Source organism: Lipomyces japonicus (assembly GCF_038497905.1).
Source record: "Lipomyces japonicus strain CBS 7319 unplaced genomic scaffold V1514scaffold_36, whole genome shotgun sequence".
Lineage (NCBI taxonomy): Eukaryota > Fungi > Ascomycota > Lipomycetes > Lipomycetales > Lipomycetaceae > Lipomyces > Lipomyces japonicus.
In genome coordinates this window covers 61,972-88,911 of record NW_027117848.1, presented here as the reverse complement: position 1 = coordinate 88,911, position 26,940 = coordinate 61,972, and the positions used below count along the sequence as shown (strand labels likewise).

At 46.3% G+C, this 26,940-nt stretch overlaps 13 protein-coding genes across 13 annotated transcripts; 7 read left to right on the top strand and 6 right to left on the bottom strand.

Annotated features, from left to right (window-relative positions):
- The first annotated feature begins 30 nt into the window (after nt 1-30).
- Nucleotides 31-1,435, top strand: V1514DRAFT_334912 (uncharacterized protein). The gene has a single exon (XM_066928301.1). It carries the CDS (start codon nt 53-55, stop codon nt 1,274-1,276), a length of 1,224 nt encoding a protein of 407 aa, XP_066782002.1. The 5' UTR covers nt 31-52; the 3' UTR covers nt 1,277-1,435.
- A 711-nt stretch (nt 1,436-2,146) lies between these two features.
- Nucleotides 2,147-4,244, bottom strand: V1514DRAFT_334905 (Sec34-like family-domain-containing protein). The gene is made up of 4 exons (XM_066928300.1): nt 4,050-4,244; nt 2,949-3,934; nt 2,781-2,872; nt 2,147-2,721 (listed from the first exon to the last, which is right to left on the bottom strand). The coding sequence occupies exons 2-4, from the start codon at nt 3,825-3,827 to the stop codon at nt 2,487-2,489; spliced, it is 1,206 nt and encodes a 401-aa protein (XP_066782001.1). The 5' UTR covers nt 3,828-3,934; nt 4,050-4,244; the 3' UTR covers nt 2,147-2,486.
- Nucleotides 4,169-6,523, top strand: V1514DRAFT_309999 (Gaa1-like protein). The gene is made up of 2 exons (XM_066925758.1): nt 4,169-4,766; nt 4,860-6,523. Exons 1-2 carry the CDS (start codon nt 4,471-4,473, stop codon nt 6,448-6,450), a joined length of 1,887 nt encoding a protein of 628 aa, XP_066782000.1. The 5' UTR covers nt 4,169-4,470; the 3' UTR covers nt 6,451-6,523.
- V1514DRAFT_334900 (uncharacterized protein) lies at nt 6,444-8,595 on the bottom strand. The gene is made up of 2 exons (XM_066928299.1): nt 8,323-8,595; nt 6,444-8,259 (listed from the first exon to the last, which is right to left on the bottom strand). The coding sequence occupies exons 1-2, from the start codon at nt 8,458-8,460 to the stop codon at nt 6,571-6,573; spliced, it is 1,827 nt and encodes a 608-aa protein (XP_066781999.1). The 5' UTR covers nt 8,461-8,595; the 3' UTR covers nt 6,444-6,570.
- A 429-nt stretch (nt 8,596-9,024) lies between these two features.
- V1514DRAFT_283837 (Dolichyl-phosphate-mannose-protein mannosyltransferase-domain-containing protein) lies at nt 9,025-11,470 on the top strand (the record flags this gene model as incomplete). Its single annotated transcript, XM_066925135.1, has 4 exons — nt 9,025-9,182; nt 9,259-9,375; nt 9,427-9,578; nt 9,645-11,470. The coding sequence occupies 4 exons, from the start codon at nt 9,025-9,027 to the stop codon at nt 11,468-11,470; spliced, it is 2,253 nt and encodes a 750-aa protein (XP_066781998.1).
- A 1,022-nt stretch (nt 11,471-12,492) lies between these two features.
- On the bottom strand, nt 12,493-16,851 carry V1514DRAFT_321425 (raptor N-terminal caspase like domain-containing protein; the record flags this gene model as incomplete). The annotated part of the gene is made up of 3 exons (XM_066926050.1): nt 12,493-12,856; nt 12,921-16,432; nt 16,513-16,851. The coding sequence occupies 3 exons, from the start codon at nt 16,849-16,851 to the stop codon at nt 12,493-12,495; spliced, it is 4,215 nt and encodes a 1,404-aa protein (XP_066781997.1).
- Nucleotides 16,852-17,905: 1,054 nt separating this feature from the next.
- On the top strand, nt 17,906-18,896 carry V1514DRAFT_348453 (peptidase C65 Otubain-domain-containing protein; the record flags this gene model as incomplete). The annotated part of the gene is made up of 4 exons (XM_066929333.1): nt 17,906-18,004; nt 18,058-18,138; nt 18,196-18,259; nt 18,334-18,896. The coding sequence occupies 4 exons, from the start codon at nt 17,906-17,908 to the stop codon at nt 18,894-18,896; spliced, it is 807 nt and encodes a 268-aa protein (XP_066781996.1).
- Nucleotides 18,897-19,551: 655 nt separating this feature from the next.
- Nucleotides 19,552-20,468, top strand: V1514DRAFT_348452 (SUR7/PalI family-domain-containing protein; the record flags this gene model as incomplete). The annotated part of the gene is made up of 3 exons (XM_066929332.1): nt 19,552-19,601; nt 19,668-20,013; nt 20,064-20,468. The coding sequence occupies 3 exons, from the start codon at nt 19,552-19,554 to the stop codon at nt 20,466-20,468; spliced, it is 801 nt and encodes a 266-aa protein (XP_066781995.1).
- A 322-nt stretch (nt 20,469-20,790) lies between these two features.
- Nucleotides 20,791-21,633, top strand: V1514DRAFT_369020 (uncharacterized protein). The gene is made up of 2 exons (XM_066929928.1): nt 20,791-21,106; nt 21,178-21,633. Exons 1-2 carry the CDS (start codon nt 20,936-20,938, stop codon nt 21,496-21,498), a joined length of 492 nt encoding a protein of 163 aa, XP_066781994.1. The 5' UTR covers nt 20,791-20,935; the 3' UTR covers nt 21,499-21,633.
- V1514DRAFT_369019 (small GTPase superfamily) lies at nt 21,577-23,084 on the bottom strand. Its single transcript, XM_066929927.1, has 5 exons — nt 22,619-23,084; nt 22,366-22,539; nt 22,230-22,300; nt 21,797-22,160; nt 21,577-21,731 (listed from the first exon to the last, which is right to left on the bottom strand). The coding sequence occupies exons 1-5, from the start codon at nt 22,647-22,649 to the stop codon at nt 21,688-21,690; spliced, it is 684 nt and encodes a 227-aa protein (XP_066781993.1). The 5' UTR covers nt 22,650-23,084; the 3' UTR covers nt 21,577-21,687.
- Nucleotides 22,919-24,242, top strand: V1514DRAFT_334881 (uncharacterized protein; the record flags this gene model as incomplete). The annotated part of the gene is made up of 3 exons (XM_066928298.1): nt 22,919-22,987; nt 23,046-24,038; nt 24,136-24,242. Coding segments are annotated over 3 exons (1,142 nt in total), but the record flags the coding sequence as incomplete, so codon positions are not given.
- On the bottom strand, nt 23,850-25,137 carry V1514DRAFT_334878 (tyrosine phosphatase-like protein). Its single transcript, XM_066928297.1, has one exon. The coding sequence runs from the start codon at nt 25,029-25,031 to the stop codon at nt 24,252-24,254; it is 780 nt and encodes a 259-aa protein (XP_066781991.1). The 5' UTR covers nt 25,032-25,137; the 3' UTR covers nt 23,850-24,251.
- A 221-nt stretch (nt 25,138-25,358) lies between these two features.
- On the bottom strand, nt 25,359-26,893 carry V1514DRAFT_348448 (uncharacterized protein; the record flags this gene model as incomplete). The annotated part of the gene is made up of 2 exons (XM_066929331.1): nt 25,359-26,504; nt 26,873-26,893. The coding sequence occupies 2 exons, from the start codon at nt 26,891-26,893 to the stop codon at nt 25,359-25,361; spliced, it is 1,167 nt and encodes a 388-aa protein (XP_066781990.1).
- Nucleotides 26,894-26,940: the final 47 nt, after the last annotated feature.

Sequence of the window (26,940 nt, the reverse complement as noted above, 5' to 3'; positions counted from 1 at the left end):
CCTTCGACTGGCCTGACTCGGTTGATTGATAAAAGATCTTCGTATCCCTGCCATGGCCTCAATGCAACAACAGAATCAACAGCAAGGGCGCATGCTTGCAGCAAACTCGTTTTTGATATTGCCCGTCAACATTGCTTACATTGTAGCATCAATGGCGTCGTCGTTTCTGCACGCGTCCACGTGCATGACTGTCGTGTCCCGTCGGCGGCCAGATCAACACCAGCACCGTGTGCAGTCAGCACGGCCGCCGCGGCCTTCGGTACGCACGACAAGTACTACTACAGCTCACTTGGTTGACGCTACGCAGAACGGCAATTACAGGCACATTGGTTACGACGACGACGACGACGAGGACGACATTGACCTGTCACTGACGACATTGCGCACCACCGAGTCGTCGGTCGCGGTCGATATTGAGCAGCCCATCACGACGCACAATTCTTTTGTGCTGGCTCAGCCGCCACCTCGACGGCGGCAGCATCAGTCCATGTTATTCCAATTGCAGCGGTTAACAGCACGCAGGGCCGTGCCGGCCTTTAACATCAAGCGGTCTTCTCCTTTTTCATCTGCTTCTTCCTCTTCCCCAGTTGCAGGCAGCAAGCGCAACAATTCCAAGCACAAGCGGCAACGCGATTATCAGTTTTCCGTGTATTCGTGTGATGACGACCGTGACCAGTTTTTGCTGTCGGCAGCTGGGTTTGATCTCAAGCTGACGCGGTCCGCCAGCCAGGTGTGGCACGTGCGGTCTGACGACGACAATAACGATGACTTGGCAGTTTACGTTTGTAATGAATCATCTCCGCGCGACCAGTTACTCGGCCGCTGGACCCGCGCGCAGGACGGGTCCAAAACCTGGCATTTCGTGAGCAAGCGACAAGTCCTGGCCGTGCTGTCCGGCAACAGGATGGATATTACGAACGCGGCCGCGTCGACTCATCACGGTCAGGACACGTACGTTTCTGGAGTACGGTTTGACGAGGCATTAGCCCTGACTGCCGTGTACGTGGTCGCAGTTGAAGTATTTGGCCGGCCGCCGCCGCCACCACCACGACTGGCCGAGGCCAATTCGACCAGGCCCCGCGCGCCTGCAACTGCAACGGCGTCGACAGTGAAGCCTGGCAAGAAATTGACCAAGCAACTCTCGCTGCCGTTGCAACTCGACTATTTTTCATCCGAGTCACGCCACTGGGGAGCCTCCATCTTACGCCGCAGTGGCACGATCCTGAGAAAGACCATCAGCTACGGCAGCAGCAGACAGAAGATCAATCCTGCATAAGAAATAGCTGGCGTATTTTGTTTTTTTTATGCATCGGCGAGGAACAAAAAATTTTGGATTTCTAGGCGTTCAGGTTTATTTTCATTTTCTTGTATTATATACTACTACACTTCATCACTGTACATCTAATAAAAGAACAGACGTTCGACTTCACTTGTATTATATAATGCATTATAAGACATAAGGTTAAGGTTTCTATTGTGGGCGGGCAGGACAGACTCTGATTCCGGGTCAGCAACGCCACAACGCCACGGCGCCGCACCAGGCAAAACCAAGCCACAATTAAAATCACCTAACCACCGGCATATCATGACGTATTGCATTTCTAATGACTAAACAATGATGTAAATTCTCGCCTACGTCATGCTTCCCGCATCGTCTTTGAGCTTTCGACTCAAATGTTCCTAGACAAGAAACAATTAACTATATAAAGCACGAGGATTTTTTGTTTTTCATTTATACAATATAAATTAGTAGCCATCTATCTAAAACTGTGTCGAATGTCTTTGTCTTCGTCATCATCATTTTTGGATTCAAAATCTTTGTCTGAACCCCTGGTTCAGGACAACGTCTTGGCCGACAACTCGGCCAGAGTCTACCGAGATTATGATGATCATCATCATGATGATGACTTTCCCAGTCCCACACCACCACAATCGGCTGCCAGCTTGTCATCCGACTTTGACACGCCGGTGTCCGGTTCCGCATCGCCATCGTCCGCGGGCACGACTACCAGTGGGCCTGGCGGGGCCGGGTATTATTTCACCAGTCAGGGTGCAACACCGTCGCGGCCGGAATCTCGGTCGTCAACTTTAAGTGGCTTGTCTACCACGGCAGTAAAAGATGGCGTCGAAGGCAGGACGATCAGTCATCATCTCAAGCTGGATCCCAAAAACGCGCCCAGGCTGCCGCACGCGTTTCATGCAAACAATCACCATCAGCAACACCAACATCAACATGTCACTAAAAATGCGCATGGTGAATATCACCATGACATAACCACGTGAGTTTACAATCCAACTTACGATCCAACTGTTTAATCACTGTTTTGTTTTGCCAGCTAACCCATATTTTTGAAATGGAAAAAAAGTCCCGGCGAACAACAAAACCGAGGAGATCAATTATGATCTGCATTAATCTTACATTTATGTTATTTTTTTTTTTTTTTTGAATTTCGAAAGATAATAAAATACAATGCCAGCATTTATCATCATGAATAAGCTTGCATTCTAAACGCCAGTTTAACCTGCGCGTCTTGCAAGGTTGATTGAAACAGCCGGCCAAAATCTAGCCTAGGCCGGTCGTAGTATTCTTCAAATTCATCATCTTGACTGAGTGCTTGCAATAATGAACATAGTTCGTACAATACTTCTGCTTTCTTTTCGTGAATAATGCGGTTTCGCAATCCGTCTTGCAGCGGCTCGCACGCGCTATCCAATAGGTCACTAAACATGATCATGTTTAGCCAAAACAAGAAAAATAAAAAAATAAAAAAATTACTTACTATACGACGTCTTCGCCGCTAATAAAAATAGCGTAAAATAAATCATATTCATCATTGCACACCGTTCGCATGTACGCCACGCTTTGTCGGGTCTAAAACATTTATTAGCTTACTTGCTGCAGACCAAAAAGAAAATAAAAAAAAAAAAAACATGTTACATTGACGCACCAATTGCAGCAAATCTGGTATTGAATTTTTCATCTCGTTCACGCGCTTAATCACGACCGGCAAGATCAACCGCCGCCTCACGTTCGTGTAGCACTTGTAACAATCACCAATCAAGCTGGCATATTCTTCATGACCTTTCCGGCGTTGCTCAATCTCGCTCGTAAGTTGTTTTAGCAACGGCGCATCAACCTTAAACTTGGTATAAAACAAGGCTGACTGGGTCGCGTCATTCAACGCCTTGGCCTGAATATGTTGCTGTACATCCGCGGCCACGTCACGCATGGCTTGCACGAAATAACCCCGGATAAGCGTCAACGCTCGAGTCATGCATTGCCGAAACCTGACCTGGTACTGATCCGCGCCAGCAAAACTGGCGTGCGCGGTCACGTAGTCCAAGCAGTCATCCAGCGACGCAAGCATGTGCCTGAACCCTTCCTGCGTGACGAATTCTGTGCCCGGCATGTTTAACCGGCGCGTGAATTCTTCCAACATGTTGAACGGTTTTAAATGTGCCTCTAATTCATCAGCCACGGATTGCAACCGGGCCTGTTCGGTTGACAACGTGTCACATGATTGCTGGAATGACAACGTCTGGGTTTTGACAGATTCGAACCCGAGACTGAGTTGGTCGATTAAACCGAGCAAGCCGTTTGCCCGGTTAATAAACACGTCGCATGCTTGCCGATGTGAATCAGCCATGTTTCGAAACCGCACAATGTCAATGTCGTTAGCCGATTGCAGGTCTGGTTCTAATAACGCATACGTGTGCATAAATTCGCTTTCGCTCTCGTCTGTTTTTAGTAATTGTTGCTTCTCTTTTAATGTAAACGGATACACAAGTAATCCACTACCAAGTCCACCATGAGTCGTCCGCTTCATTTTAAGATTATTAACTGATTTAACCTTGCGAACGGGTACCGAATATTCAGGAATGTCGTGCGTTTTTGATGAATCTTCCACCACTTTTTTTAATGAACTCGTGCTGTCTTTCAATGACTTGTTTAATACCCCACGTTATATCAGCATTCCTCAAAAAAAACAAAAAAAAAAAAAAAAACAAAACAAAACAAAACAAAAACTATTGCAAACACTGGTCCTCACCTGCTGGACGTGTTCTAACGCAACATCTTGAAGAATCGATTTCCTCCGCCGCCGGTGTTTCTGTGGTTGCGGGGCGTAATGTGACGGATTGACATGATACGCCCAGTCATCGTACATGACTCTCACCCAATATCGCTATTTTTTCTTTTTAATGTGCCTGGAAAGTTGCAATCGTGATTTTCTGGTCCTGCGAAATACGAACATGGTTCGAGGATGGTTGTGCAACTTCGTTGCAATTGACTTACCCGGACGTTCACTAAATAAATGAATGCCCACATGCATTTAACTCCAAGTAACGAATGATACATGCAATAACAACTTCATTACGGCCAAACAGGCTAATGCTGTAGTACCGAGTCAATTTTTTAAATATCTTGGCAAGCTTGCTCGACGGGGAAAAAAAAAAATTAAACACCAAAAAATGACACTATTTGGAGTCATTTACCGTCGAGTTCGCAATCGCAGGAACGGGTCCAACCTGACGGCGATCGCATCAATCCTGTCAACCTTATCCATAATTTTGGCATTATCAGGAATTACTTGGTTATTCATATTACCGATTGAAAATCAATCGAGAAATAATTATATTTCTGAAAACGCGTTATTGCCCGGTCAGGCGCTAACTTATTTTCATGGATCAGAAGAAAACATCGTGCGAGCGTTTAGGCAAGAGATTCGAACCGTGCATGCCCAATTTGGGCTTAAATCTGATTACAAGTAAGGAAAAAAAAAATAGTTGGGGTATTATTTTTATTTTTATTTTAGTTTTAGTAAGATAATAATGGACAAGTCACTAACAATGTGAACCAGGCGAGCAGAGACCGTTCGAAAATGGATCGATGATATTGGATACAAATCCGCCTTACATAATTGGACATTATCACCTTTTAGCAATCACAACGGTGATAATGCTGTTGGGCAAAAATTTGGAACCAACGTTTACGGAGTCTTGCACGCGCCGCGTGGGGACACGACCGAATCCATGATCTTGTGCGCGCCATGGCTGTCTGCGGACGGACAAGTCAACGAAGGCGGTGTGGCGGTAGCGGTTTCTTTAGCCAGGTACCTGACCCGGTGGTCGATTTGGTCTAAGGATATAATATTATTGATTCCATCCGATCCGACGTTCGGGTTAAGCTCTTGGATAACGGATTATCATTTTTCGTCCATGACTTCACCTAGCGGGTCAATTCAGGCAGCGTTAGTGTTGGATCTGCCCGGAACTGATGGCCGGTTTGATGAGTTGGAGATTGAATACGTCGGATTGAATGGCCAGTTGCCCAATTTGGACCTGTACAACACCGTCATGACGATCGCCGGTCACATGAGCGTCAAGGTATCAATCCATGGCACGCGTGAGCATGATGCAGGCAGTGGCACGTATCAAGCCAGGGCTGCTACTTTGTTTAAGGGAATTGCTGAGCAAGCATTGGCTGGATTTTTCATTCCAGCTGCTGGGCATGCCGTATTTAGCGGCTGGAGAATCGATGCCGTTACTTTGCGAGGCAAGATAACTAGCGATAATAATGATCGTGGTGGGGGCGCGTATGATCAAATGTTGTTTGGCAGAATTACGGAAGCATCGATTCGATCGATCAATAACTTGTTGGAGCATTTACATCAATCTTTTTTTTTTTACCTGTTGCTGACAACAAGACGGTTTGTTAGTATCGGCACGTACCTGCCATCAGCCATGCTCGTGGGTGCAAGCTTTACGGTTAAGGGAATATCGCAGTGGCTGATTTCGTCGGCGGAAACCAACACCGCCAGCCTTAATCACGTGCAACAAGCGTTTCATGCGTTTGCCGTGTTTGCAATCACAATTGCGTGTTGCACGATCGTGTTCGCGGCAGCAGCATGGGCGCCGTCTCAGTATTATTCCGTCATTTTTGTCGCCATTTTTTTGGTCATCTTGCCACTGTCGCGCCCTGCAAGCTCGGCATCCAAGTTGCGTGCGCTGGCCAACGTTTACGCCGGCTTGTTTTTGACCACGTTGGCCACGTTAAATTTTTCGCTGGCGTTGTTGCTGGGCGTGATTTTTGCGCCACTGGCCCACGTACCTGCATTTGGGGCAACGTTGGTTAGCAAGTTGCTGCCGGTCGTGACCATCGCGTTTACGTCACCGTTCGTAATCGTGGCCGGCGGATTGTTATATGGTTACCATCACGACCAAGGCCAGGTTGCGCAAGTATCAACATGGCGTGCGATCGAATCTATGTTGACTACCGCGGTTTGGAATTGGCGCGCCCTTGGAGTTTGGGGTTTATTGCCGGTTTTTTTCTTGGTTTGGATCCCGTTCTGGGTAGTGTCAAGCTTGGCCGTCATGACTAACGTGAATTACGGAAACAAAGTGCAGGCACATAATCTGGATAAAAAACGATCCATCGCAGAGAAAAATTAAAAAAAATTAAATTAAAATTTTGCACATGTATATATATCTATATAAAAGTCTAATATGTAGTAGAAAAAAAAATTATACATATCCCAAAAAAAAACAACCAAGTTCCGACGATTAAAAATTTTACAAAGTTGCCAGCCCAGATTCGAGAACCAAAACCTTGTCATGATCATGATTAAGCACGGCGTCTACAATGGATCTGTACCTGATCTGCCTCTCGGCTTGATCGATAAAAATTTTATATTTTGCCTGCACGAGCTGCCGTTCGGATTCATGATCGGATGGGTACACGACCGTGCCTTGTTTTGACATGGATTCCATAATGTGCCATAACGACGCGGTCTTTCCCTGGTCATCTGCCGAGCCAGCTTTGGCACCGAGCATGGCCGCACCGAGCACGACCGCCGCGTCAATGTAGCGCGGAATCACGACTGGCATGCCCGTGCATGTGGCCATTAACGACGTGAGAACATTATTGCGGCATTGGCCGCCGGACAAAAAAATGCTCGTGATTTGATGCCCGGCCGTGTTGAGCGCGGTGATGATGTGCCTGGTTTGCAAGCCAATGAACTCGACCGCGCCCAGGTACTCGACCGCCAACGCGTCCACGGTCACGTCCATGGATTGACCCACGATCGCACCCTTCATCTTTTCAGACGCGATCGGTGACCGGTTGCCGTGCAGGTCGCCGTAATAGAAAAAATGTCGCACCAAGTGGGCCAACGTGGGCAGGTCTTGCTCTTGGCGCAATTTTTCCAGCCTGAGGTTAAGAAATTCAAAAATTGATTGGCCAGCTTGGTTTGCCAGCGCGAGAGCTTGCGCATGGGCCGGATGTGTCTTGACTACGTGGGCTAGCAGTTGGCCGGTGGCAGACTGACCGCCTTCAGCCATCCAATATCCGGGCAGCAACACGTCACGGTAAGGGCCCCAAACGCCAGGCACAAACACTGAGTCCTTTGATATGGCCAAGTGACAAGTTGATGTGCCAGCGACCGCGGCAAGCCGGTGAACGGCAACTTCGAGATCTTTTTCCTCCTCATATTCGTCTGTGTTAGCGTGACTGTTGCTGCCATGAACAGAATGCCACCTGATGTCATTGTCGTCAATCTTGGATGCCACGGTGCCGATCCAGCCCGCGTACGCATCAATCACGCCACTTCCGACCGGTGTGCCCGGGAGCAGACCAAAATCATTGGCAGCGGATTCAGTCAGGCCGCCGAGGTATTCACCGGCGGACAGGATCGTGCCGTTCTCGTTCAGCACGCCGCCGATGCGGCGGAAGTTATCCTCGACCAACTCGGGCAGGCCGATCGTGGTAAGAAAATCTTCCGACCACCCCTTGACGCTGCCATCAATGCCAATCGGCACGTAGCCTTGCTTGCAAATGAGCGAACAAAAAGACCTGGTCTCTGCCTTGGTGGCCTTGTGAGTAAGAAAATCAGCCAGGTCATAGAATTTGGAATCCAGAAACTGGTCCGACGGCATGTGAGCCTTGAGCCACTTGACCTTGGGGATCTCCATTTCGATCGACATTTTGCCTCCCACGTACTTAAGCACGGTGTGATTTGTGGCATTGATTTGCTCGGTCTCGACAGGGCATCGATGGTCCATCCATAAAATCACGTTCTGGTTGGCATCGGAGAAATCGGGCCCGACCGCAACTGGCTCGTCGGTGGACTCGCTGAGCACGACAAGCGAGCACGTGGCGTCAAAACCTATGCCTCTCACGCCTGCCACGTCAATGCCGGAATCTGCAACGACCTTCTTGACCGCATACGAGCAGGCGTGCCATATATCGGTGGTTGATTGGTTCTTTTCTTATTGTTAAAAAAATTAAATTGCATTATGTTATAATATTGAGTGGCAAAAACTTACAAAGTAGTCTGGCTTGGGTTCCCACTTTAAAATGTCCTTTGCTGCGAGAGCCAGGATTTCGCCGTGAGCGTCAATCAAGCAGGCGCGGGCGCTGCCGGTGCCGACGTCGATACCTATATAGAACGGGCCGCTGGTCATGTCAGTTGGATATCTATCTGTACGCAACGAAAGCAATAGTTGTAATGATTTGATTTATTTGGGTAAAATGAAAAATACAATAAAAAAAATTCGCCAAAAGCCTCCACATTTATAGAAATTCGTGGAGCACAAAAGTCTGGGGTTTAGTTGCGGGGGAGGATTTCTTGTCCGGGCAATGCTCCCGGCCAGCGCAGCTGACCGTCTGGGTGACAGTAAATAGACATGACATCTGCATGACATAGCCCTTAGTCATTAGACACGAATTTGATTACGTACGCAGGTTAGAGCTGTGCCTGGGTTTTTTCTTGCACGCGTTTCCTTGTCCGCCTCGGAGCCACTCATCCAGGTTGATTGCGTTGACCGGCCCTCACTTGGCACGTTTAGTACAGATCAACTTTAATTAATTAGGCGTGTTCTTCACGGCTGTAGGATTGGCGAATTTTTGAACTCATAATATACCTGATTCTGCAAATCAAGGGGGGGAGAGGACGAACGCGCGCGTCTGGGATCTTTATTATTTTACCGTACTTTACTTTACCTGGTTAACCATCAAAAGAAGTTTCAATGACTTCTAGGGCTACTAAATTTTCATCCCTGCCAGCTCGGGAAAAAGCCATTGTTGTGTTCATCACCGGTCTTGCCGTTTTGGTTCGGCTTTACAAGATATGGCAGCCTTCGTCAGTCGTGTTTGACGAAGTTCATTTTGGTGGATTTGCGACAAAGTAAGAGATGTGGTGTTAATTTTCTTTTTTTTTTTAAAAAAAAAACACAAAAAATTTTCTAAATAAATTTTTGTAGGTATTTTAAAGGTCGCTATTTCATGGATGTTCATCCGCCGCTGGCCAAGCTACTGATCACTCTTGCCGGCTTTTTGGCTGGATTTGATGGCAGCTTTGATTTTAAAGATATTGGATTGTCAGTCTTACTTATTTTTTTTTATTTTTTTTTTTCGCTAATGAAGTGCAGGGATTACAATGAAGCTGGTGTTCCATACGTTGCCATGCGTCTTTTACCAGCTACGCTTGGTGTATTGGTCGTCCCATTGGCATACTTGACTTTAAAAGCTTACGGATGTTCTAGCGTCTCTGCATCGCTTGGCTCCATTTTTATATTGTTTGGTAAGTATTTTTGAAAAAAAATTCTGGACATAGCTTGTCTTTTTGCTAAAACTTTGAACATGCTAGAAAACGCATTGACGACTCAATCACGATTTATTCTTCTTGATTCACCACTTGTATTTTTTACCGCGCTTACCGCATACGCATGGACAAACTTCCAGAACCAGGTCGCGTTTGATAGGTCGTGGTATTACTATCTTTTTCTTACCGGCCTGTCATTAGGTGCCACGGCGAGTGTTAAATGGGTTGGGTTGTTTACGATCGCTTGGGTCGGGATTACCACGATCATTGGCTTGTGGAACATTCTTGGTGACATTAAAGTTAGCCTGCCCTCGTTCATCAAGCATTTTATACTGCGCGCTGTTTTCCTGATCGTCGTGCCCGTGATTTTTTACTTGGCCATGTTTGCCATTCATTTTGTCTGCCTTGTTAACCCTGGCGATGGTGACGGGTTCATGTCTTCAGAGTTCCAAGCCACGCTGAACAATAAGAAGTTGGCGGACACGCCGGCTGACGTCGTGCTTGGATCGCATGTCACAATCAGGCACCTGAACACGCAGGGCGGATACCTGCACTCGCACGACCACTTGTACCCAACCGGCTCCAAGCAGCAACAAGTCACACTGTACCCCCACAAGGATGAAAATAACGTTTGGCTACTTGACAACGTTACCGGGTCAGACACTGATTACCGGGCAGTGACCGAGCCTGGCCAGCAACCCATCTTCCTTAAGCACGGCGATATCATTCGGTTGCAACACGTGGTAACTCATCGCAGGCTGCATTCGCATGACGTGCGGCCACCCGTGACGGAGGCGGAATGGCAGAACGAGGTTAGCGCGTACGGGCACGAAGGGTTTACCGGCGACATGAATGATCATTTCCGAGTTGAGATTCTGGAGTCAAAGTCCAAGCCGGGCAGGGCTGTCGATTACGTTCGTGCAATCGATACCAAGTTTAGGTTGATTCATCAAATGTCGGGCTGCGCCTTGTTTTCTCACAAGATTAAATTACCAAGTTGGGGCTATGAGCAACAGGAAGTTACTTGTGCAAAGCAAGGCACGTTGCCGAACAGTATTTGGTACATTGAATCAAATGATCACCCGCTATTGGGACCAGATTCTGAAAAGGTAAACTACCCGACGATGGGGTTTTTGCAAAAATTTGCCGAGTTGCAAAAAGTAATGTGGGACACTAACGCCGGATTGATTGCTTCACACGCATGGGATTCTCGTCCGCAGGCATGGCCATACCTTCGCCGTGGCATTAACTTTTGGGTTAAGGATCACAGGCAGGTTTACCTGATTGGAAATATATTTATTTGGTGGTTATCAACTGCCAGTCTTGCCGCGTACGTGATTTGGGTCGTGGCTGCCGTGTTGCGATGGCAACGTGGATATCAGGATTTCGTCAAGCCGGCGGTTCAATCCTACGGTGCAAAAGTTGGTACGAACGTGTTGGCATGGGCGCTGCATTTTTTGCCCTTTTTCTTGATGCAACGGCAATTGTTTTTGCATCACTACCTGCCGGCATTATATTTTGCCATCCTGGCGCTCACAATCACATGGGATGCCGCATGCAAGGCCGTGCTTGCCAGTAATCCCGGAAGCAAAAGCAGGCGAGTTTTCGTGCTCGCTGCCACTGTCGCCCTGGCGGGCGCGGCAGTGTACGTGTTTGTTAATTTTACCCCGTTAATATACGGCGACAAGTGGACCAGTTCATCATGCGAAAACCATAAATGGTTGAAGAATTGGGATTTCGATTGCCACACTTTCCATGATAATTTGAATGATTATGAATCTTTATCGGCTCCTTCGCCATCACAGTTGATTAGCGAAGTGGTTGAAGCGGGATCGAGTGCAACCGAGCACGTCGTTCGAGACGAGCTATGAGCGCTATTTTATTAATGCGTTTCAATCAAATTAACAAAGTTCAACAATATGCTGATTAAAAAAAAAGAAAAAGAGAAATAATTGTATCATACAAATTTAGCGTTGACTATAAAATGAACTAGGTATTCAATATTACATGTTATTAGAAAGAAAAGAAAGAGCAATGACATTTTTAATTTGTATGAATCATGCCGGGCGAAGATGGCATGGCCAAGTTGGATGACATTAAATCTAAAAACCCATCCGATGATTCATCATTGATTAGCAAAAATTCTTCATTCTTGAATAAAAAAAAATTCATGTCTTCGTGATTGATTTTGTTTTCGTTATTCGCCAATTCGTCATTGTTGATGTTCACGATGCCGTCATCGCCGCCGCCGTAATTAAACACGTGATGATTATGATTTGGCAACGAATTTGAAATTGTTGAATTGTTTGAAATTTTGGTTTTTTTCAAAATACCACATTGTCGTAAACTATTAGCTTGAATTGCCGGCAACACAATAATTTTCACTGATTCATGATTCATGTTCGTGACCGTGTTTGATGATGATGCGTGTTCCGTGGTATCAGTCATGCTTTTTTTTTTTTTTTTGTTTGTTTGGACTTGAGTTGACTTGAAAATTTATTTTAAATTAAACTTCTTAAACATGATTTCGATCTATTTCGTTCACGATAAAATCAAACACAAATATATTTTGTGGTGAAGTTCTCGTCAACGCGCAAAGTGGTGGACAAACTGCGGCAAAAAAATAAATATTTAATAGGGCCCGCGGTATTACGACCCGCACGAATTAATTTGTAGAGTTGAGTTGAAGAGTTGTATATTTATACAAAAAATTTACAAGTTAAAATAAATAACTAAAAAAAAAATTAAAATAAATAAATAAATAAAACGCATACACAAAATGAAAAGAAATTAATTTTTTCTGCAACGATGGAACGCCTTAAAATTGAAAAAAAAATAAAATAAAATAAACCAACGTAATAATAACCCAAATAAACAAGAAGATGAATTGTTTTTAGGAAAAATCATGAACCAAGTTTGGCACGCAATTATAAACTCCAACATGTGAATCATGTGAATTATTTACGGCCATGACCATCCGATGCGGATGGAAACATAATGCTGAAACATAATGAGGCCTGATCGGTGGTGCTGCTAATGTCATGTATGATGATGCGCCGCCGGTGCTGCCAACGCCGGTCTTAACCACGGCGGTATGCTCACCAGATAACCTCCATAACTTGACCATTTGTGAACCGGTAGCCAAGATGGGTGCATGCTCGTGAACTTGTACGGCTCGCATGCCCCGTTCGTGTGCCTGAAATGATAATACCGGTGTATCCATGCGCAAGTCCCAAATATGAATTTTGCCGTCCACACTAAAGAAGACAAAAATTTGCCATTTGTTAGCAAGAAAAAAAAAAAGCAATTTTTGTGATTTACCTTCCACTAGCTAGCTCGCGAGCACCACCTCGTTGCATGTGCACGTTCAACACCCAACTCTTGTGATATTTCCAAACTTTTACCATGGCTTCCCTTGGATCCAACCTGCGATCATAAACTCGCAACGCGCCATCTCCAAATCCGGCAATCAAAATATGACCAGCGACTTGATCAGATGTCAACGACGTGATCGGACTGCCAGACCGGGCCGGAATATCGGCCATGCACAACTCGCGCGGCGCGTCCCATAACCTGATCACTTTAACGTCACCGCCGACAATCATGGTGCCCCTGCCTTGCTGCCAATCAGCGACGAGACCGGATGATTTGTTTGAAGGAAGCATGTCGGTTAACGCTCGCCATGCGCACACGAGTTCAATGTTATCCTCTGATTCGTAGTTTCGATAAAGCCGAATCACGCCGTCACCTGCTCCGGTCATGAGCAACGGCACGTCATCTTCATTAATCAACTTGGCCTCCGTGATCTTCGTCCCAGGAGGGTTCGCATTACAAAACCGGTTTAATTTCTGATTCTCGGGCCAATTCCAAATCGTGACGCCATCCCGGTCATCAACGGCAATCAGATGAGGTTCAAACTGGGCAAAAACTAACTTTGTAGGTTGAGTAGCGTTATTTAAAAATCCAATCTGCGTGTTCCAAGGTGCCACTGCTGCCAATTCCTTCTGCGGTTGCGTGTATGCCAACGTTTTCTCGTTTCTTGTTCGCCTCCATAATCGTTGATTATAATCCACGCTGCCAGGTTCATCCATTTCTGGTTGTGACATTTGTGGTTCTTGGAAATATTCACAAGACCATTCGAAAAATCCCGAATTAAGTGGCATCAGTACTGAATCCTGCGGCCGTCGCCGGTGATAACGCGCCGTGTCGGGGTGAATGCCGGCCCCGTATGGCATCGTGCTCACGGACGTGCCGCCAATATTCTGTGGAGGCAGATTCGGTTGCGTGATTGGTTCAATAGCCGGTTCGGAATAACCCAATGCCAAATTTCTTAACGACGCGGCAATCGAAACGGACCGCTTCATGGTCGAGGCCAGTACTGAAGTTGACGATACCTGCCTGTTAACTGCTGGTGGCCTGGCATTCAGAGCAAAATGATTGCCGGACGATATCGATGCAGTATCTGCAGGCTCAGGTGATGCATACAAGGAGGATGATGATGATGATGATAATGGGTGGCGCACAAATTTTTGGACTGATGATGAACACCGTTGCAATGACTCGATTACGTCTTCAGCTTGACGAGCAAGCGGTGATTGTAATAACAACAGGTATACATAATCAACCACGTCAGCCGCCATGTCTCCAACTTCGACAAATGGATCAGTTGCCAAAACCAATAATGCCTTCCAAACACCAATAAAGATTGACGCGCGTGGAAAATCTAGCGACACGATTGACGAAGAAGTTGAGCCACTCTTGTTATAAGCTTCATGATCTTGCTCTAACTGTTTAAAAGCAATCACTAAAAACTTGGATGCATAGTGCTTAACAAATCGGGAGAAAAGTACGACGATTTCTTTGCGAACCATGCCGGATCCATCACCGGTTAGTCGCAATGCGGCAAATATGATCTGGCATTCCCGATTTTCAATCTCTTCATTGTAAATATCTAACGCGTTTTCATTCTCCGTGATTTCCAAAAAAGTCGATAACGCGACCAACACCGCGGTGCGAACTTCCGGCACCGGATCATCTAATAATACGGCCAATTTGGCTGGTGCGTCTTCTCGAACCCCCATCCATTTAGCCTCTGCATTGTTATCCCATAATTGTGAAATGCACAGGCATGCCCATTGCCGAAGTAACGCGCAGTCTAAATCTTGAATGTGCATGAGGCATGCCTGCATGACATCTGGGCCCATGCATGCTCGTTGTGCATTTTTGTTGCCACGACAGAAAAGGGCAATAATAAAGGCACACATGGCGTGATGCTCGCCGATATTCTCAGCGCCGGTAGGCAATCCTTCTCTGGCAGTGAGAATATGAATGAAGTAGCCGCAACTGTTATCTTTCAATAGCTCTTGCTGAATGTTTTGATAATCAACCGACATGATCCGTGCCCAGATAAACACAAGGACCGGCCTAAGCTCCTGTGCTGGAGATTGCAGCAATTTCAATACATAAGGGAAAATGCCGATTGATAGTGCAAGATAAACCGCCCATGGTCCCAAGTCCAAAAACCGGCTTAACAAGATCAAGGCCCGCAATCGATGCACTTGTGACAACAAAACTTGTAATACCACCGGCAGTTGTTCTGGCGGTCGCTTAGTCTTGGATCCATACTTGAGCCAAATTTCAAACGCGGTTAATTGTTCTTCAAAAAAAGTTGAATGCTTGTACTCATATGCTGGGCCGCCGTTCTCTGCTGCTTCCAACATGGGCAATTGGGCCAGGCATTGATCCACGGCCAAATCCCATGATTCCCACATGGGGTGATTATGAGTAGCCGGTAATTTTGGTTCCGATATTGGGTGACAGTTATGCACGCGCATGATGCGTTCGGCAAGAAGGAAATTTCGAAACAATGCGGCCACCATTAAATCTTGCCTGAAAAGTTTTTTAAATAATGGCGCTTCTAATTGTGACCAGGCAATGGTATCGGTTATGGCGGTAAAAATCCAGTTCAGTTCACCCAACGGCGTGCGCCGATCTGCCAGTCGTCCGGGGATCGTGACGTCCAAGTTCAGAACTGAAGAACGAGGTAAAGGTGATTGCAAAATGAACCATCGGATAGCAATCTCAATAGGCGACGTAAGACAACACGTAAACAAATCCATGGGCAAGTCAGGATTCATTGGCAAGCACTCATTTGCTTGACATGCAGCCAATTGAATGCACTCTCTGTATAATACGCCTGGCACTGTCGAGCTTGCCGGCCCGTCTCTAGCCTTTAAATCATCCGCGATCCGCTTGTCTACAAACCGGTTGAAATTAGCCACGATGTTTCCCGCCGCGTGGCAGTCATAAACAAAGAGACAGGGCGCGCCCAGCCATGATTGCAAGTCATAGATGGACACCGGAATATATTGCGTGTATCCTTTATTAAACACCCAAATCTCGCCTGACACGGTAGGCTTTGGCACTCCATGACCATTGTAATGAAACAATATTCGTTCATCCTTGGCTCCTCGTCTGAGCGCAATACAAAACCGTTTCGCATCTTCTACATTGGGATCTAAACTTTGCTTGTACCTTGTCCGCATGCTTAACGTTTCATACTGTGCTTGCAAATTTTTGGCAATTAATTCGGTAGCCTTTTTGGAATCTTGATGTTCGGTTGGATCAACCCAGGCTTCTAATTTGGCGCACGGCTCGGTCTTGACCACGTCAGGCGGATCCACGCCAAGATTCAAACACAGCACGATCGCCGCCGAGATTGTCTTTTGCCTGTCTTTCATGCGCCAATCAGGAAGGTTTGCATCTTGCTCTTCAAACGGTTTTGGATTTCCAGCAGTTTCGTGTCGCTTGTCGTCAAAATAAATGTAAAAATTCTACCAAAAAAAAAAATGCTCCAGTATTAGAAACCAAGAAAGGCAAACGACGGTTTAATAAACAAACAAGTAATACATACCTGCGCCAATAATGACATGTAAAACTCTGAATTGTAAACGTCTTCAAATCCATGCCTGAGTGCTTTACGTTCATGATACTTGAATGCGGCATCATCTGGATCATCTCTTAATGGTTCATCAATGCTGTCGTAGATTAAGTTTGAGCTCGTGCTTCTTGAAATGCCATTACTTCCGTATGAATTGCCATGACCGTTCACACCAGTGACCAGGTCCGAGCCACTTCCGCCACTGACGGTCTTGCCATCGTTGATCACGTAGCCATGCGGAGTCAAAATGCCGTTGATATGGACTGATGACGTGTGCGTTGTTAGCAGAGGAATGCCGCTGGCTTCAGTCATTTGTGAGTTTGATATTGTGCAGTGCGGGTTTGCTGAATTCGGTCCGTTGCAGGACCTAGAGATCGTAATCACGTCGCTGTGACCTGCGACTGCCGTGTTAAAAAAAAAACCAGTTGATGTGTCTGATGCTGCTCAACTATTGCTGATATGGTTGTTAACTCCACGTTTTATGATTGATAAACCCAGGCCTTCAAGACCATTATATGTAAATACCTCTCTGTTGTTTTCTTCCCTCGAATATACGCGATGGCAGTGAGTATATGCAAAAAAAAAAAAAAAAATAAAACCGAAAGAAAAAAGAACGAATATGGTAGATTATTCGCTACAGCGACAAGACACGTTCCATTCCAAAATCGCGAACTGGGAATGCAAATTCAATCCGGGAAAACAAATATACAAAATAAAAATCAAATAAATTAACCCCTTCAGTATAGATTAAAAAAACCGCAAAAAAAAAATTTAGAGGGATTATATTTATAATTTATTGAAAGAATCGGTTGAGAATCTAAAAAATGTCGAGCTTGCAGCTTTATCTTTTTTCTGGTCGCAAGCAAGGTTCGACTCAAACATCGTTACGTAAGCCAACGCGGCAATGGCTATAAAGCATTAAATAACGTGCATTTGCACGAGTATGCAACAAGCACTTGTGATTGCTCCACATAGTTATTGAAAAAGATAACTGCAATTACTTGTTCGAGTATACATACATATATGCGAAATATGGACAAAAATATAGCTGGTTGTAATTGAATGGGGTTTAGATTGTAGTTATAGAATTATAGTTCGCCACGAACAGGAAGACGTACACTACATAAATAAATTTAATACATTTACAAATATGATTACATTTAATAACGATTGGAAGTTGCAAAATACATTCTGAATATACTCTGTTAGTAAGGTTGCGGTTGGTTTTCAGCTGACAATTGATGACTTCAACGCCCCTGACGCGGTGTTCTCCACAATATTTTATATTCATCGACGGTGTTGATTCAACATTGTACGATTAATATTTAGGTGGGAATAAGCGTTGCATTAGAATAATTGTCGCATGATGACAAAAGAAGAGCAGACAAGGATTAAAAACGGTGAACTGGATGACGTGACAATACTTCGGTTGACTCAGGAAATCAAAGACGTGGAAGCATCCAAGGTGTTTATTATGCATATCTAATATGAGTGTATGTTTATATTAACCAACTATAGACGCCACTTGTTGGAGAGTTTAGGCCATTAAAAGCGTTATTGGATGAATACGTGGATTCAAACTTTAGAAACAAAATAACAGTTAGCACCCCGAACAGAAACGCAACATGTTGGAAGTTAACGCATGATCAATTATAGGCATTAAACGTGGGAAACGCAGGTTACAGGCCGGTTCGGGGAGATGGTAATTGCGCATGGCGAGGTAACATAGTAGTAGGGCATTGCCACCATGATGAGAGCACCGGCTGATGTGAAATTTTTTTTTTTTTTTAAAAGCATTTGCATTTAGATACTTTGAAATTTTAAGCACCGCTACACCGGCAGAATTGGATGCGGAATTGAACCACTTGAAAGCCAAAAACGAATTACTGGATGCAGCGGGCTATCAGGAAACCGCGTACGCCGACTTTGTGGACGAGACGGTCAACCTGTTGACCCGGTTGCCGGCCCTGACAAGGGCTGACGAATTAGTGACCGAGTTCAACAAGCAGGAAGTATCTTCCGCAATCGTTGTGCACTTGCGCTTACTCTCAGCCGCGTTCGTCAAAACACACGCTGCCGATTATGAATTCTTCATCGATGGCGGCACCACGGTGGATGATTATTGCAGCCGCAACATTGAAGCTTTTGCGGTCGAGGCCGATCATGTTGCCCTGAGCGCGCTGGTGAACGCACTGGAGAGCGTCGAGCTCGACGTTGTGTACGTCGACCGCAGTGAGGGCGAGCAAGCGGTCGTGCACTCGTTCTCGCCGGCCTATGCCAACAGCAATGCGACGGCGGCCAGGCGGCAGGTCGCGTTGCTGTACCGGCCGGGCCACTACGATGTATTTTACAAGTAGAGCAAGCAATCGTTATATTTTTTTATATTTCATGTTTATTCCGTCGCCCGGGCAACTCGGTACGACGCTGCTGCTGTGCACCAGGGCCGTGACGTAGTTGCGGTTAGGGCATCGCCTAAGTCGGAAATAAGGTTTCGTAGTCTGGGGTGATATGATGTCAGCGCGCAGCCTTGCCGCAGCGACTTTGATGAATCGTTGAGCCGTCGTCGACGCTATTGGTTTGTGATCCGGCCATGCGCTTTGGCTGAGGCAAAGCAGGGACAGGTTGCAACAGTAGCAGCAGCAGTAGTAGAAGCAGCAGTAGTCGCAGTAGCAGCAGCAGTAGCAGCAGCAGTAGCAGTACTTATTATCGTGCTGAAAAATGCTCACGAGTGCCCGTTGACTAACAAGGAAAAAGGAAAACATGCACTGCAGATCGCTCTCGTCATGCGCCACGAAGACAACCTCATCACTCGTCCATTGTATCATAACCCTGTTTTATAATTTTTCAAACAAAAAAAAGTTCGATTCTTATTATCATTTTTCGCTATACCTTATCCCGAAGATCTTCATTGAGGTATATATCTGTATCCTTGTTTGCACCTCGCTCTTCCCGCTTGAAGTTTGTTTGTCCCCTTCCCGACATTAACAAACCCAGTAATTGTTTATTGACAACATGGCAAACAAAACGTTACTAGCCATTGGGCCGTTTATTCTCAACGCAGGGTGAGTTCTACATCGTTGCAGTTGTAAATGTGTGTTGTGCCCAATCTAACGTAACGACCGCAATAGGGCTGTACTGCTTCTTTTCTTTGTCGTCCTGGCCGGCGTGACCGAACATAACCCGCTAAACAAGATATACTATTTGCAGGCAGACACGTCCGGCATTCCGGGAGCACCGCCAGAGTCAAGATGGACATTGTGGAACCGTTGCGCCGTGCAGGACGGGCTCAGCGTCGACTGCACTGACAACCACCCTGCATATGGGTTCCAGCCTGCAGTCAACTTTGGCACCCGGACCGGCGTACCTCAGGATTTGCTTGATAATCGGTCGCGCGACTATTACCTTTCGCGATTCGGGTTTTCGTTCACGCTCATGGCGCTCATCTTTAGTAGCTTTGCGTTCCTTGTTTCTTGGGTAAGTTTTCATTTATTCGCTCGATTGTTCAAATCTGACCATGAATCAAGTTTGCGCTTTGCTCCAGGGCCTTGGCCGGGTGCACGTCCGTGCTCACATTTTCGGCCCTGGTGACAGCCATTATCGCCGCGTCATTGTATACCGCGCTTGGGGTCTATGCCCGAGACGGCTTCACGTCTGCCGGCAACAATGCCAGCATTGGCGTCAAGTTTTTTGCATTCATATGGACCGCCGTCGCCTGCCTGCTTCTGGCTTCAATCGGATTCGTGCTGGCTTGCACTCTCGGTCGTGATCGTCGCGGCAGCCGCGGCGTCGTGCAGCCTCCGCCGCCGCCAGGTGCTGAGTTTAACGAAAAACGTGGGCGCAGACGATTTTTTAGCCGCAGAAATGACGCCCTGGCCGATGGCGAAAGCCAGAGAAGAGTGATCAGTAACACTGAGCGGTCATCGTTTTAAAAATAAGAAAAAAAAATGATTCAAATTCGGTCGTGCGGACTTGATAATATCTTGTTTCCAATTCTGCCGGCCGCGACATGATTAAATATACCGTATTTTTTTTTTTATAACTGTTTAACTTCTACACTATATTTTGTAATATTTTCATAATGTTCGTTTTTGGGTATCTGGTTGTGCATGTTTGGAATTGTTGTTTAATGTGATAGTTTATAATTGGAACGTGTGCTAATGTATTGCCGTCGGATACGCGTACTGCTATCAGTCACATGACTGCGGATGACCGCGCATCCAAGCATTGCTGACTCGTGGTTAGGGCCCGGCCATTTTTCGCCGTACCGTCCGGTCACGTGGGCTCCGGTGTGGGAGGAACAGAAGAGAAAAAAAACATAAAAACCGAGAACCCATCCTTATTTCCTGCGCTCACTTTTGTTTGCAACAACAATCAGCCTCCAATACATATTACAATAATGCCTAGAAGTTCGCGATCTCGTGCTGCTCCAGCTGCTCCTCAGAGACGGCCCATGGCCACGCATGCTGCTCCTCCGGCACACCATGCCCCGCCGCCTGCTCCTCCTGCTCCAGTTCAGCATGCGCCGCCTCCTGTTGTGCAGAGCCAGCAGCCTTCTTTGTTCGGTCAGGTACGTGCCCAAGCCATTTTTTATATATAATTTTTTTTTTGTGAGAATGCCGACTGACATTGGATTGATAGATGGCTTCCACTGCTGCCGGTGTGGCGGTCGGTTCCACGGTCGGACACGCGCTCGGTGGCGCCCTTGGTGGCATCTTCGGCGGTGGCTCGTCATCGTCTGCTCCTGCTGAACAGCCTGTAGCTGCCGCGCCCGTGGCTCAACAGCAACCGCAACAATATGCCTATGATTCCAATAATAACCAGGCCAAGACCTGTGAGGTGGATGCCCGGAATTTCACAAAGTGCTTGGATGACAACAATGGAAACATGCAGATTTGTGATTGGTACTTGCAACAGTTGAAGCATTGCCAGGAATTTTCTCGTTCCGTGGCTGGAAATTAGACATATTTCTTTTTTTTGAATTAAACATTGATTACATGACACTCCGTGCTACAATGGGGCAATTACGTCTTCTCTCTTTTGTAAATATCGATATTAAAATAGACGGTTGATAAATATAATTTTATCATTGCTATATATTAAACCAAAAGACTCCGGAAACTTTTTTTTTTTTTTTTTTATTATAAGTGTTTACAAAATCACACATCCGCTCTCTGGTGGATCGTCCTTGGCTCCTGTGACAAATTTTTAAAAAATGAAGTCAGAAAAACATCTTCACACTCATACATTTCTCCCTCACCTTTTGGTTTAGCACTAAGCGCACACCGGGCAGCCTCCGTAAAGCATTCGTTAACGCCCCGGTTCTTTTTGGCCGAACATTCCAAATATCTCAACGCGCCAATCTTTTGTGCCACTGCTAATCCTTCATCATATGCAATGAACGATTTCTTTGCACCACTTAGGTTCACTCCTCCGGCAGTATTTCCTCCCGTTGCTGCTGCTGCCGTGGCACCTGCTGGCGAACTCACGCCGTCTTCTTCTGATGCGGACCCACGCAAGTCACATTTCAATGCCACGAGCACCAACTTGACACCTTCGCAATGGTCCGCGATTTCGCCTACCCATTTGGTTTGCACGTTTTCTAACGAATCTCGAGAATCAATCTAAAAACCCATGGCCAATTTGATAATTAGAAAAACCCAAACAACCAATAACTAGTTTGAAAAACGTACGCTAAAACATAACATGATTGTGTGGGTATCACTGTATGATAACGACCTAAGCCTATCGAATTCTTCCTGTCCTGGTTGTTTTTGTTTGTCAGTATCTCGGCACCATAATCCTGTATCAGTATTGTTTTTTTTTTACCTGCCGTATCCCAAAGTGATAATTGGACTGCCGTGCCATCGATAAAGATATCATGCACGTAATTTTCAAACACGGTAGGTTCGTATACTTGCGGGAAGTAGCCACGGGTAAACACGTTCAACAACGACGTCTTGCCGCATGCACCATCACCTAATATCACAATTTTGCGAGATACTATAAACCGAAAATAAAAGAACGAAGCCGGTTAGTAAATTTGTAACTCATGGCAACTAATAATACTTAGGCTCGTAACTCGGTCGTTTGGCTCCTCCGCATAGAGGCATTCTGGCAAACCAAGAGTAATCTATAAGAATAACAAGATATATCCCAACCTTCGCTGTAACAAGCCAACAGCCAGATTAAAATTCGAGTCGGTAGATGCAATGAATATTATTTGTATCTTGTTTTGTTTTGTTGCACCGAAAGAAGGAACCAACACAAGACAAAGTGGCTAGACGAAGTGGCTGGTGTCAGCCGCACCGTGTGGCTTGGTAATCCGTCCAATGTCGAATTCCGTTTTGCTTCGGTGGTTGAAACCTTTTGCAAACGTATCCAATGGCATTGTCAAAGAGGATCCTCGTCCTTGGTCCTCCCAAGTCCGGCAAGTTTACGTTACTAAAAGGTTCGAGCCATGGGTTTTTTTTTTTTTTTTTGTTGTTGTCGTCTAATTCATGATGCAGAATTAACCGGGACCGTGCCGTCGACATCACCATCCGCCGAGTCGTCCCATGCCGGATTATCACACTCATTACATATCAAAAATAAATACCGCGAGCATGAAATTCCGATATGGATTGATGAATACGGCAATCAGTCATCATCTGCAAATGCGACTGAGCCCAGCAATCACGATCACGACGACGGCATCGTTCAATGGGCCGAGTCGTTCTCGTCTGCTGATGCCGGTGAAGTCGTGGACGCGCTCGGTGCGGTCGTGATTACGTTCAGAAAACCATCGCGGAGGCATGCCAATGATGACAGCGACGGCAACAGCGACAAGGACGATCAAGGCAAGCCATCACGGCAAATCAGGGACCGGATTGAACGAGTGGCAAACCATGTTCAACAAGTCCTGACAGCTCGGTACAGGGCGCGCGTGACGAATAATGACAATCAACAAAATGAAAATGAATTCGAAGACGTGATTGACTGGGATGGCGTTTGCCTGGCGGTTGCGATTCCGCATCATGATGATGATCATGCCAACGTTGACAAGGTTCTTGCGCCAGCTGAGCATGATGATGATGAGCTTGACTTTGACGAATGGGACGCGGCGTTGCAACCTTTCGGGTTTGAATTTATTGATTTGCAAGCATCCGGTCGAAATCAATACGGCGAATTGCAAGGTCTTGACCGGATCAGGGAAGCACTCGGCACGTTCGCTTGGAACGACGACGACGATGATGATGATGATGAACTGGCCGTGCGTAAGCAAGCATTGATAAATGGGTATAATGAATACGATAGTGATCTTGACTCTGATGGGTTCGATGCTGAATTACGTGAGATGCAAATGGAAATGGCCGCTCTGCATTTCGCGGTTGATGATAATAACAACGACAACGACAACGACAACGACCGCGGCAGCGGCAGCGGCAGCGGTGAGAAAAAAGTTAACGAATCGGATATTGATGATATGGAACGCATCATGCAACGCATGGCGCAAGTTAAAGGTTCGAAATATTATTATTATGTTTATTTTTTTTTTTTTTTTTTTTGGATTGTATACCGCTCGTCTAACCATAACTAACAATTAATATTTATCTGCAGAACAAGGCGCTGGTCTGTCCTTGCAAGATCGAAAGAAGCTGGCTGACCAAATAGCCACGGACTTGCTTCGACTTGTTTAGAATAATACATGTATAATTTGTGTATATTTACTCGGGTTATACCTGACGGCGCTTACCCAAGTTCTTAAACACCCGTCGGCGCTGCTTGATCATGTGCGTAAACAAAACGTAAAAAGCGGGCAAGTAAATAACCAACACGATCTTGAGCAACCAGGAATATGCCGAGCTAACCTCGGCAATCGCTGGCAACGACTTGATCGTGACCAACAGTTCGGACGACACGCCGGTCGGGTACAGCAAGAAAAAAGTGTTATACCTCAACCAAACAAGCCATGCCGGCACGGCTGTCACGTCACCGCTTGCCTGCCTCAGGTTATAGGCGTAATACGAATACCGAATGACTTCCGTAACGGACCAACTCGCCAGCATGGTGGCGTATGCGATCGACCGCGGGCCAGCTGCGGCCGGAAACGCATCGACCACGCCCCAAACCAGTAACAACCTGCTGGCGACTTGCAACGCCGTCGTAAGCACTGGTGATCGCACGATGCCGATCGCGGCGTGCACGATCTCGAGCACGGCACCGGTTTGCACCCATTTGCTAAAGTTCGCTACTCCGCCAGCAAGGTTGCCGGCACCAAGAATCGGCAATATCAAAATCACGCGTAAAAAAACGGCGGCCCACAAGAATGCTGAGACCGTGTTGTAAGCCAAGAGGTAGGTGGATGTCAAGGTTGGCTTGGACCCTGATGACGCAGCAGCAGTAGTCGCCGTCGCAGTTGCGGGCGTCACTACATCCTCAACTGATGATGATTTTGCCGGCACTGGAGTCGCTGCAGTCGTCGTCGCTGCTGCTGCGTTTCGCCGTTCTGCCATTTCTTGCTTTGGGAAAAGATTTGGCTAGTCTTGGATTGATGATGGGTGGACAAACTAATGGACAAACGAATCCGCACAAATTACCACGTGAAGCACGCGGGTGACACTCAAAAGTAATGTTAAATTATATTATTTACCCAACAATTCCTAAAATAATGCAAAAAAAATTAAAAACCCACTTCCGCCTGATGTTATACAACTAAAGTTCGACTGTAAAAGTACAAGACCGACCAAAACCAAAAAAAAAAAAAAAAGTAAATCAAACAAACAAAAAAACCAGACAAAATAAAAGACTTGTAACTGACTTTTTTTTTTTTTCGTTATTTTTCATGCAATCCATAAGCCGCCGTTTTCCTTTTCACTCAAAACGTCAATCAATTCACCTACTTCTTCATCATGCGTATTCCATCCAAGCTTAATGCTGGCCCTGACTATACGCAAGTTAGGCAGCCTCTCTTCCAATATGGCCAGCGCGATATCATCAGCTTGAATCTTGCGCGACTGGCCCAACATGCCGGAACAATCCAGGTCAAGCATTTGCAACGGGTGGCCATGCACAATATTTTCATTATCGAGCAGGCGATGAGTAATGTAATCGGTTGAGATGACGAGCTTGCGCAGGTGCGGACACGACGCAAGCGCGTGGTCCAGCGCGTTGAATCCGAGCGCCGGCATAGGGAACGTGACTGACAATGTGGTCAGGGACGAGCCTAGCAACACGCACAGTGCACGTACGGCGTCGGTCTTGATAAACGGGCAATGCGCCAACGACAATGTCGTGATCGTGCGCGGGAAATTGGCCGACGACAAAAAATCGTCTGAGATGCCACCGGCAAGACCGAGCTGGGTCAAGTTCGGCGGCCAGGTGTAATCCTCGTAGCCGACACAAAACACGGACGACCTGGGGAAGTACAGCACAGACAACTGTTGCAAGTTTTTAATGGCAAGAAATAATTCCCTCAAGTCGACAGTTTCTGATACGAGACTGAGGTCCAGCACGCGCATGTGTAAGCACTGCCGCACGCTGACCAACGGTGCGTAGCCAAAACTAGTCTGGGGTGCATAAAACTCTTCCACCGAACTGGCACACCGGCGCAGGCATCGGGACGTGAACGAGTTCTTGCCCGACTGAATGATGTATCTGAGATCGAGCACGTGCACGAATGATCCCAGCGTCGTGCTCGATGACAACGTGGTCACAAAGTTAAGATAATTCTTTGGTTCCAGCCTGGGCTTATGATACAATCGGGGCAACGCGGCATGGTGCCACGACCGGCACACGTACAGCAGCGCCACCGGGAAAGGCTCGGGCACGAACGACAGGATGAGTTCGATAATTTCAAATGGTAAAAACCTTCCTTGCTTCAAGGTATTCCCATTTTTGTTTTTGTTTTTGTTGTTGTTGTTGTGGTTGTTGTTGGTTTGGTCATCATTATCATCATCATCGTCGTCCAAGGACAAGCCAGATAGGGCCTGTAACGATGGCGACGATGATGATGACGATATGGATGAGCCAGACCTGGACGTTGTCGCGGACGAAATGGACGACAGCGACGATGACAACGATGCCAAGGAAGATGATGATGATGACACCAACAACAACAACGATGACGACAAGCCATCATCATCTTCCACGTCCGGGCCCGGCTTTACTCCATACCTCTTTGTCGGCGCTCGTCCCTTACGGGCCTGGCGCTTTGTCGGACCAGTCCGTATGGTGGGTGGTTTTAAAAAAAATTGAAAGACGGTCCAAGACAGAACTAAAACACAAAAGCTCAAAAAGAAAAAAAATAATAAACTAATAAAGTGGATTTAACGATTCGTCTTTAAAAAAAAAAGACCAGAGGCGGTTGCTCGAACATTTAATTATTTTGTGCGGGGAGAAAGAAACTGAGAAATCCATGGACGC

Coding starts and splice junctions, on each gene's coding strand:
- V1514DRAFT_334900 (XM_066928299.1), bottom strand. CDS start 8,460: ATGACCAGCGGCCCGTTCTATATAGGTATCGACGTCGGCACCGGCAGC. Junction 8,260..8,322: donor AACCCAAGCCAGACTACTTT/GTAAGTTTTTGC, acceptor CAATAAGAAAAG/AACCAATCAACCACCGATAT.
- V1514DRAFT_334912 (XM_066928301.1), top strand. CDS start 53: ATGGCCTCAATGCAACAACAGAATCAACAGCAAGGGCGCATGCTTGCA.
- V1514DRAFT_369019 (XM_066929927.1), bottom strand. CDS start 22,649: ATGCCTCTATGCGGAGGAGCCAAACGACCGA. Junction 22,540..22,618: donor CGGAGGAGCCAAACGACCGA/GTTACGAGCCTA, acceptor TTCGGTTTATAG/TATCTCGCAAAATTGTGATA. Junction 22,161..22,229: donor CAATCATGTTATGTTTTAGC/GTACGTTTTTCA, acceptor ATGGGTTTTTAG/ATTGATTCTCGAGATTCGTT.
- V1514DRAFT_334878 (XM_066928297.1), bottom strand. CDS start 25,031: ATGGCAGAACGGCGAAACGCAGCAGCAGCGACGACGACTGCAGCGACT.
- V1514DRAFT_334905 (XM_066928300.1), bottom strand. CDS start 3,827: ATGAAGCGGACGACTCATGGTGGACTTGGTAGTGGATTACTTGTGTAT. Junction 2,873..2,948: donor TACCAGATTTGCTGCAATTG/GTGCGTCAATGT, acceptor TAAATGTTTTAG/ACCCGACAAAGCGTGGCGTA. Junction 2,722..2,780: donor AGCGGCGAAGACGTCGTATA/GTAAGTAATTTT, acceptor GATCATGTTTAG/TGACCTATTGGATAGCGCGT.
- V1514DRAFT_369020 (XM_066929928.1), top strand. CDS start 20,936: ATGCCTAGAAGTTCGCGATCTCGTGCTGCTCCAGCTGCTCCTCAGAGA. Junction 21,107..21,177: donor AGCCTTCTTTGTTCGGTCAG/GTACGTGCCCAA, acceptor TTGGATTGATAG/ATGGCTTCCACTGCTGCCGG.
- V1514DRAFT_309999 (XM_066925758.1), top strand. CDS start 4,471: ATGACACTATTTGGAGTCATTTACCGTCGAGTTCGCAATCGCAGGAAC. Junction 4,767..4,859: donor GGGCTTAAATCTGATTACAA/GTAAGGAAAAAA, acceptor AATGTGAACCAG/GCGAGCAGAGACCGTTCGAA.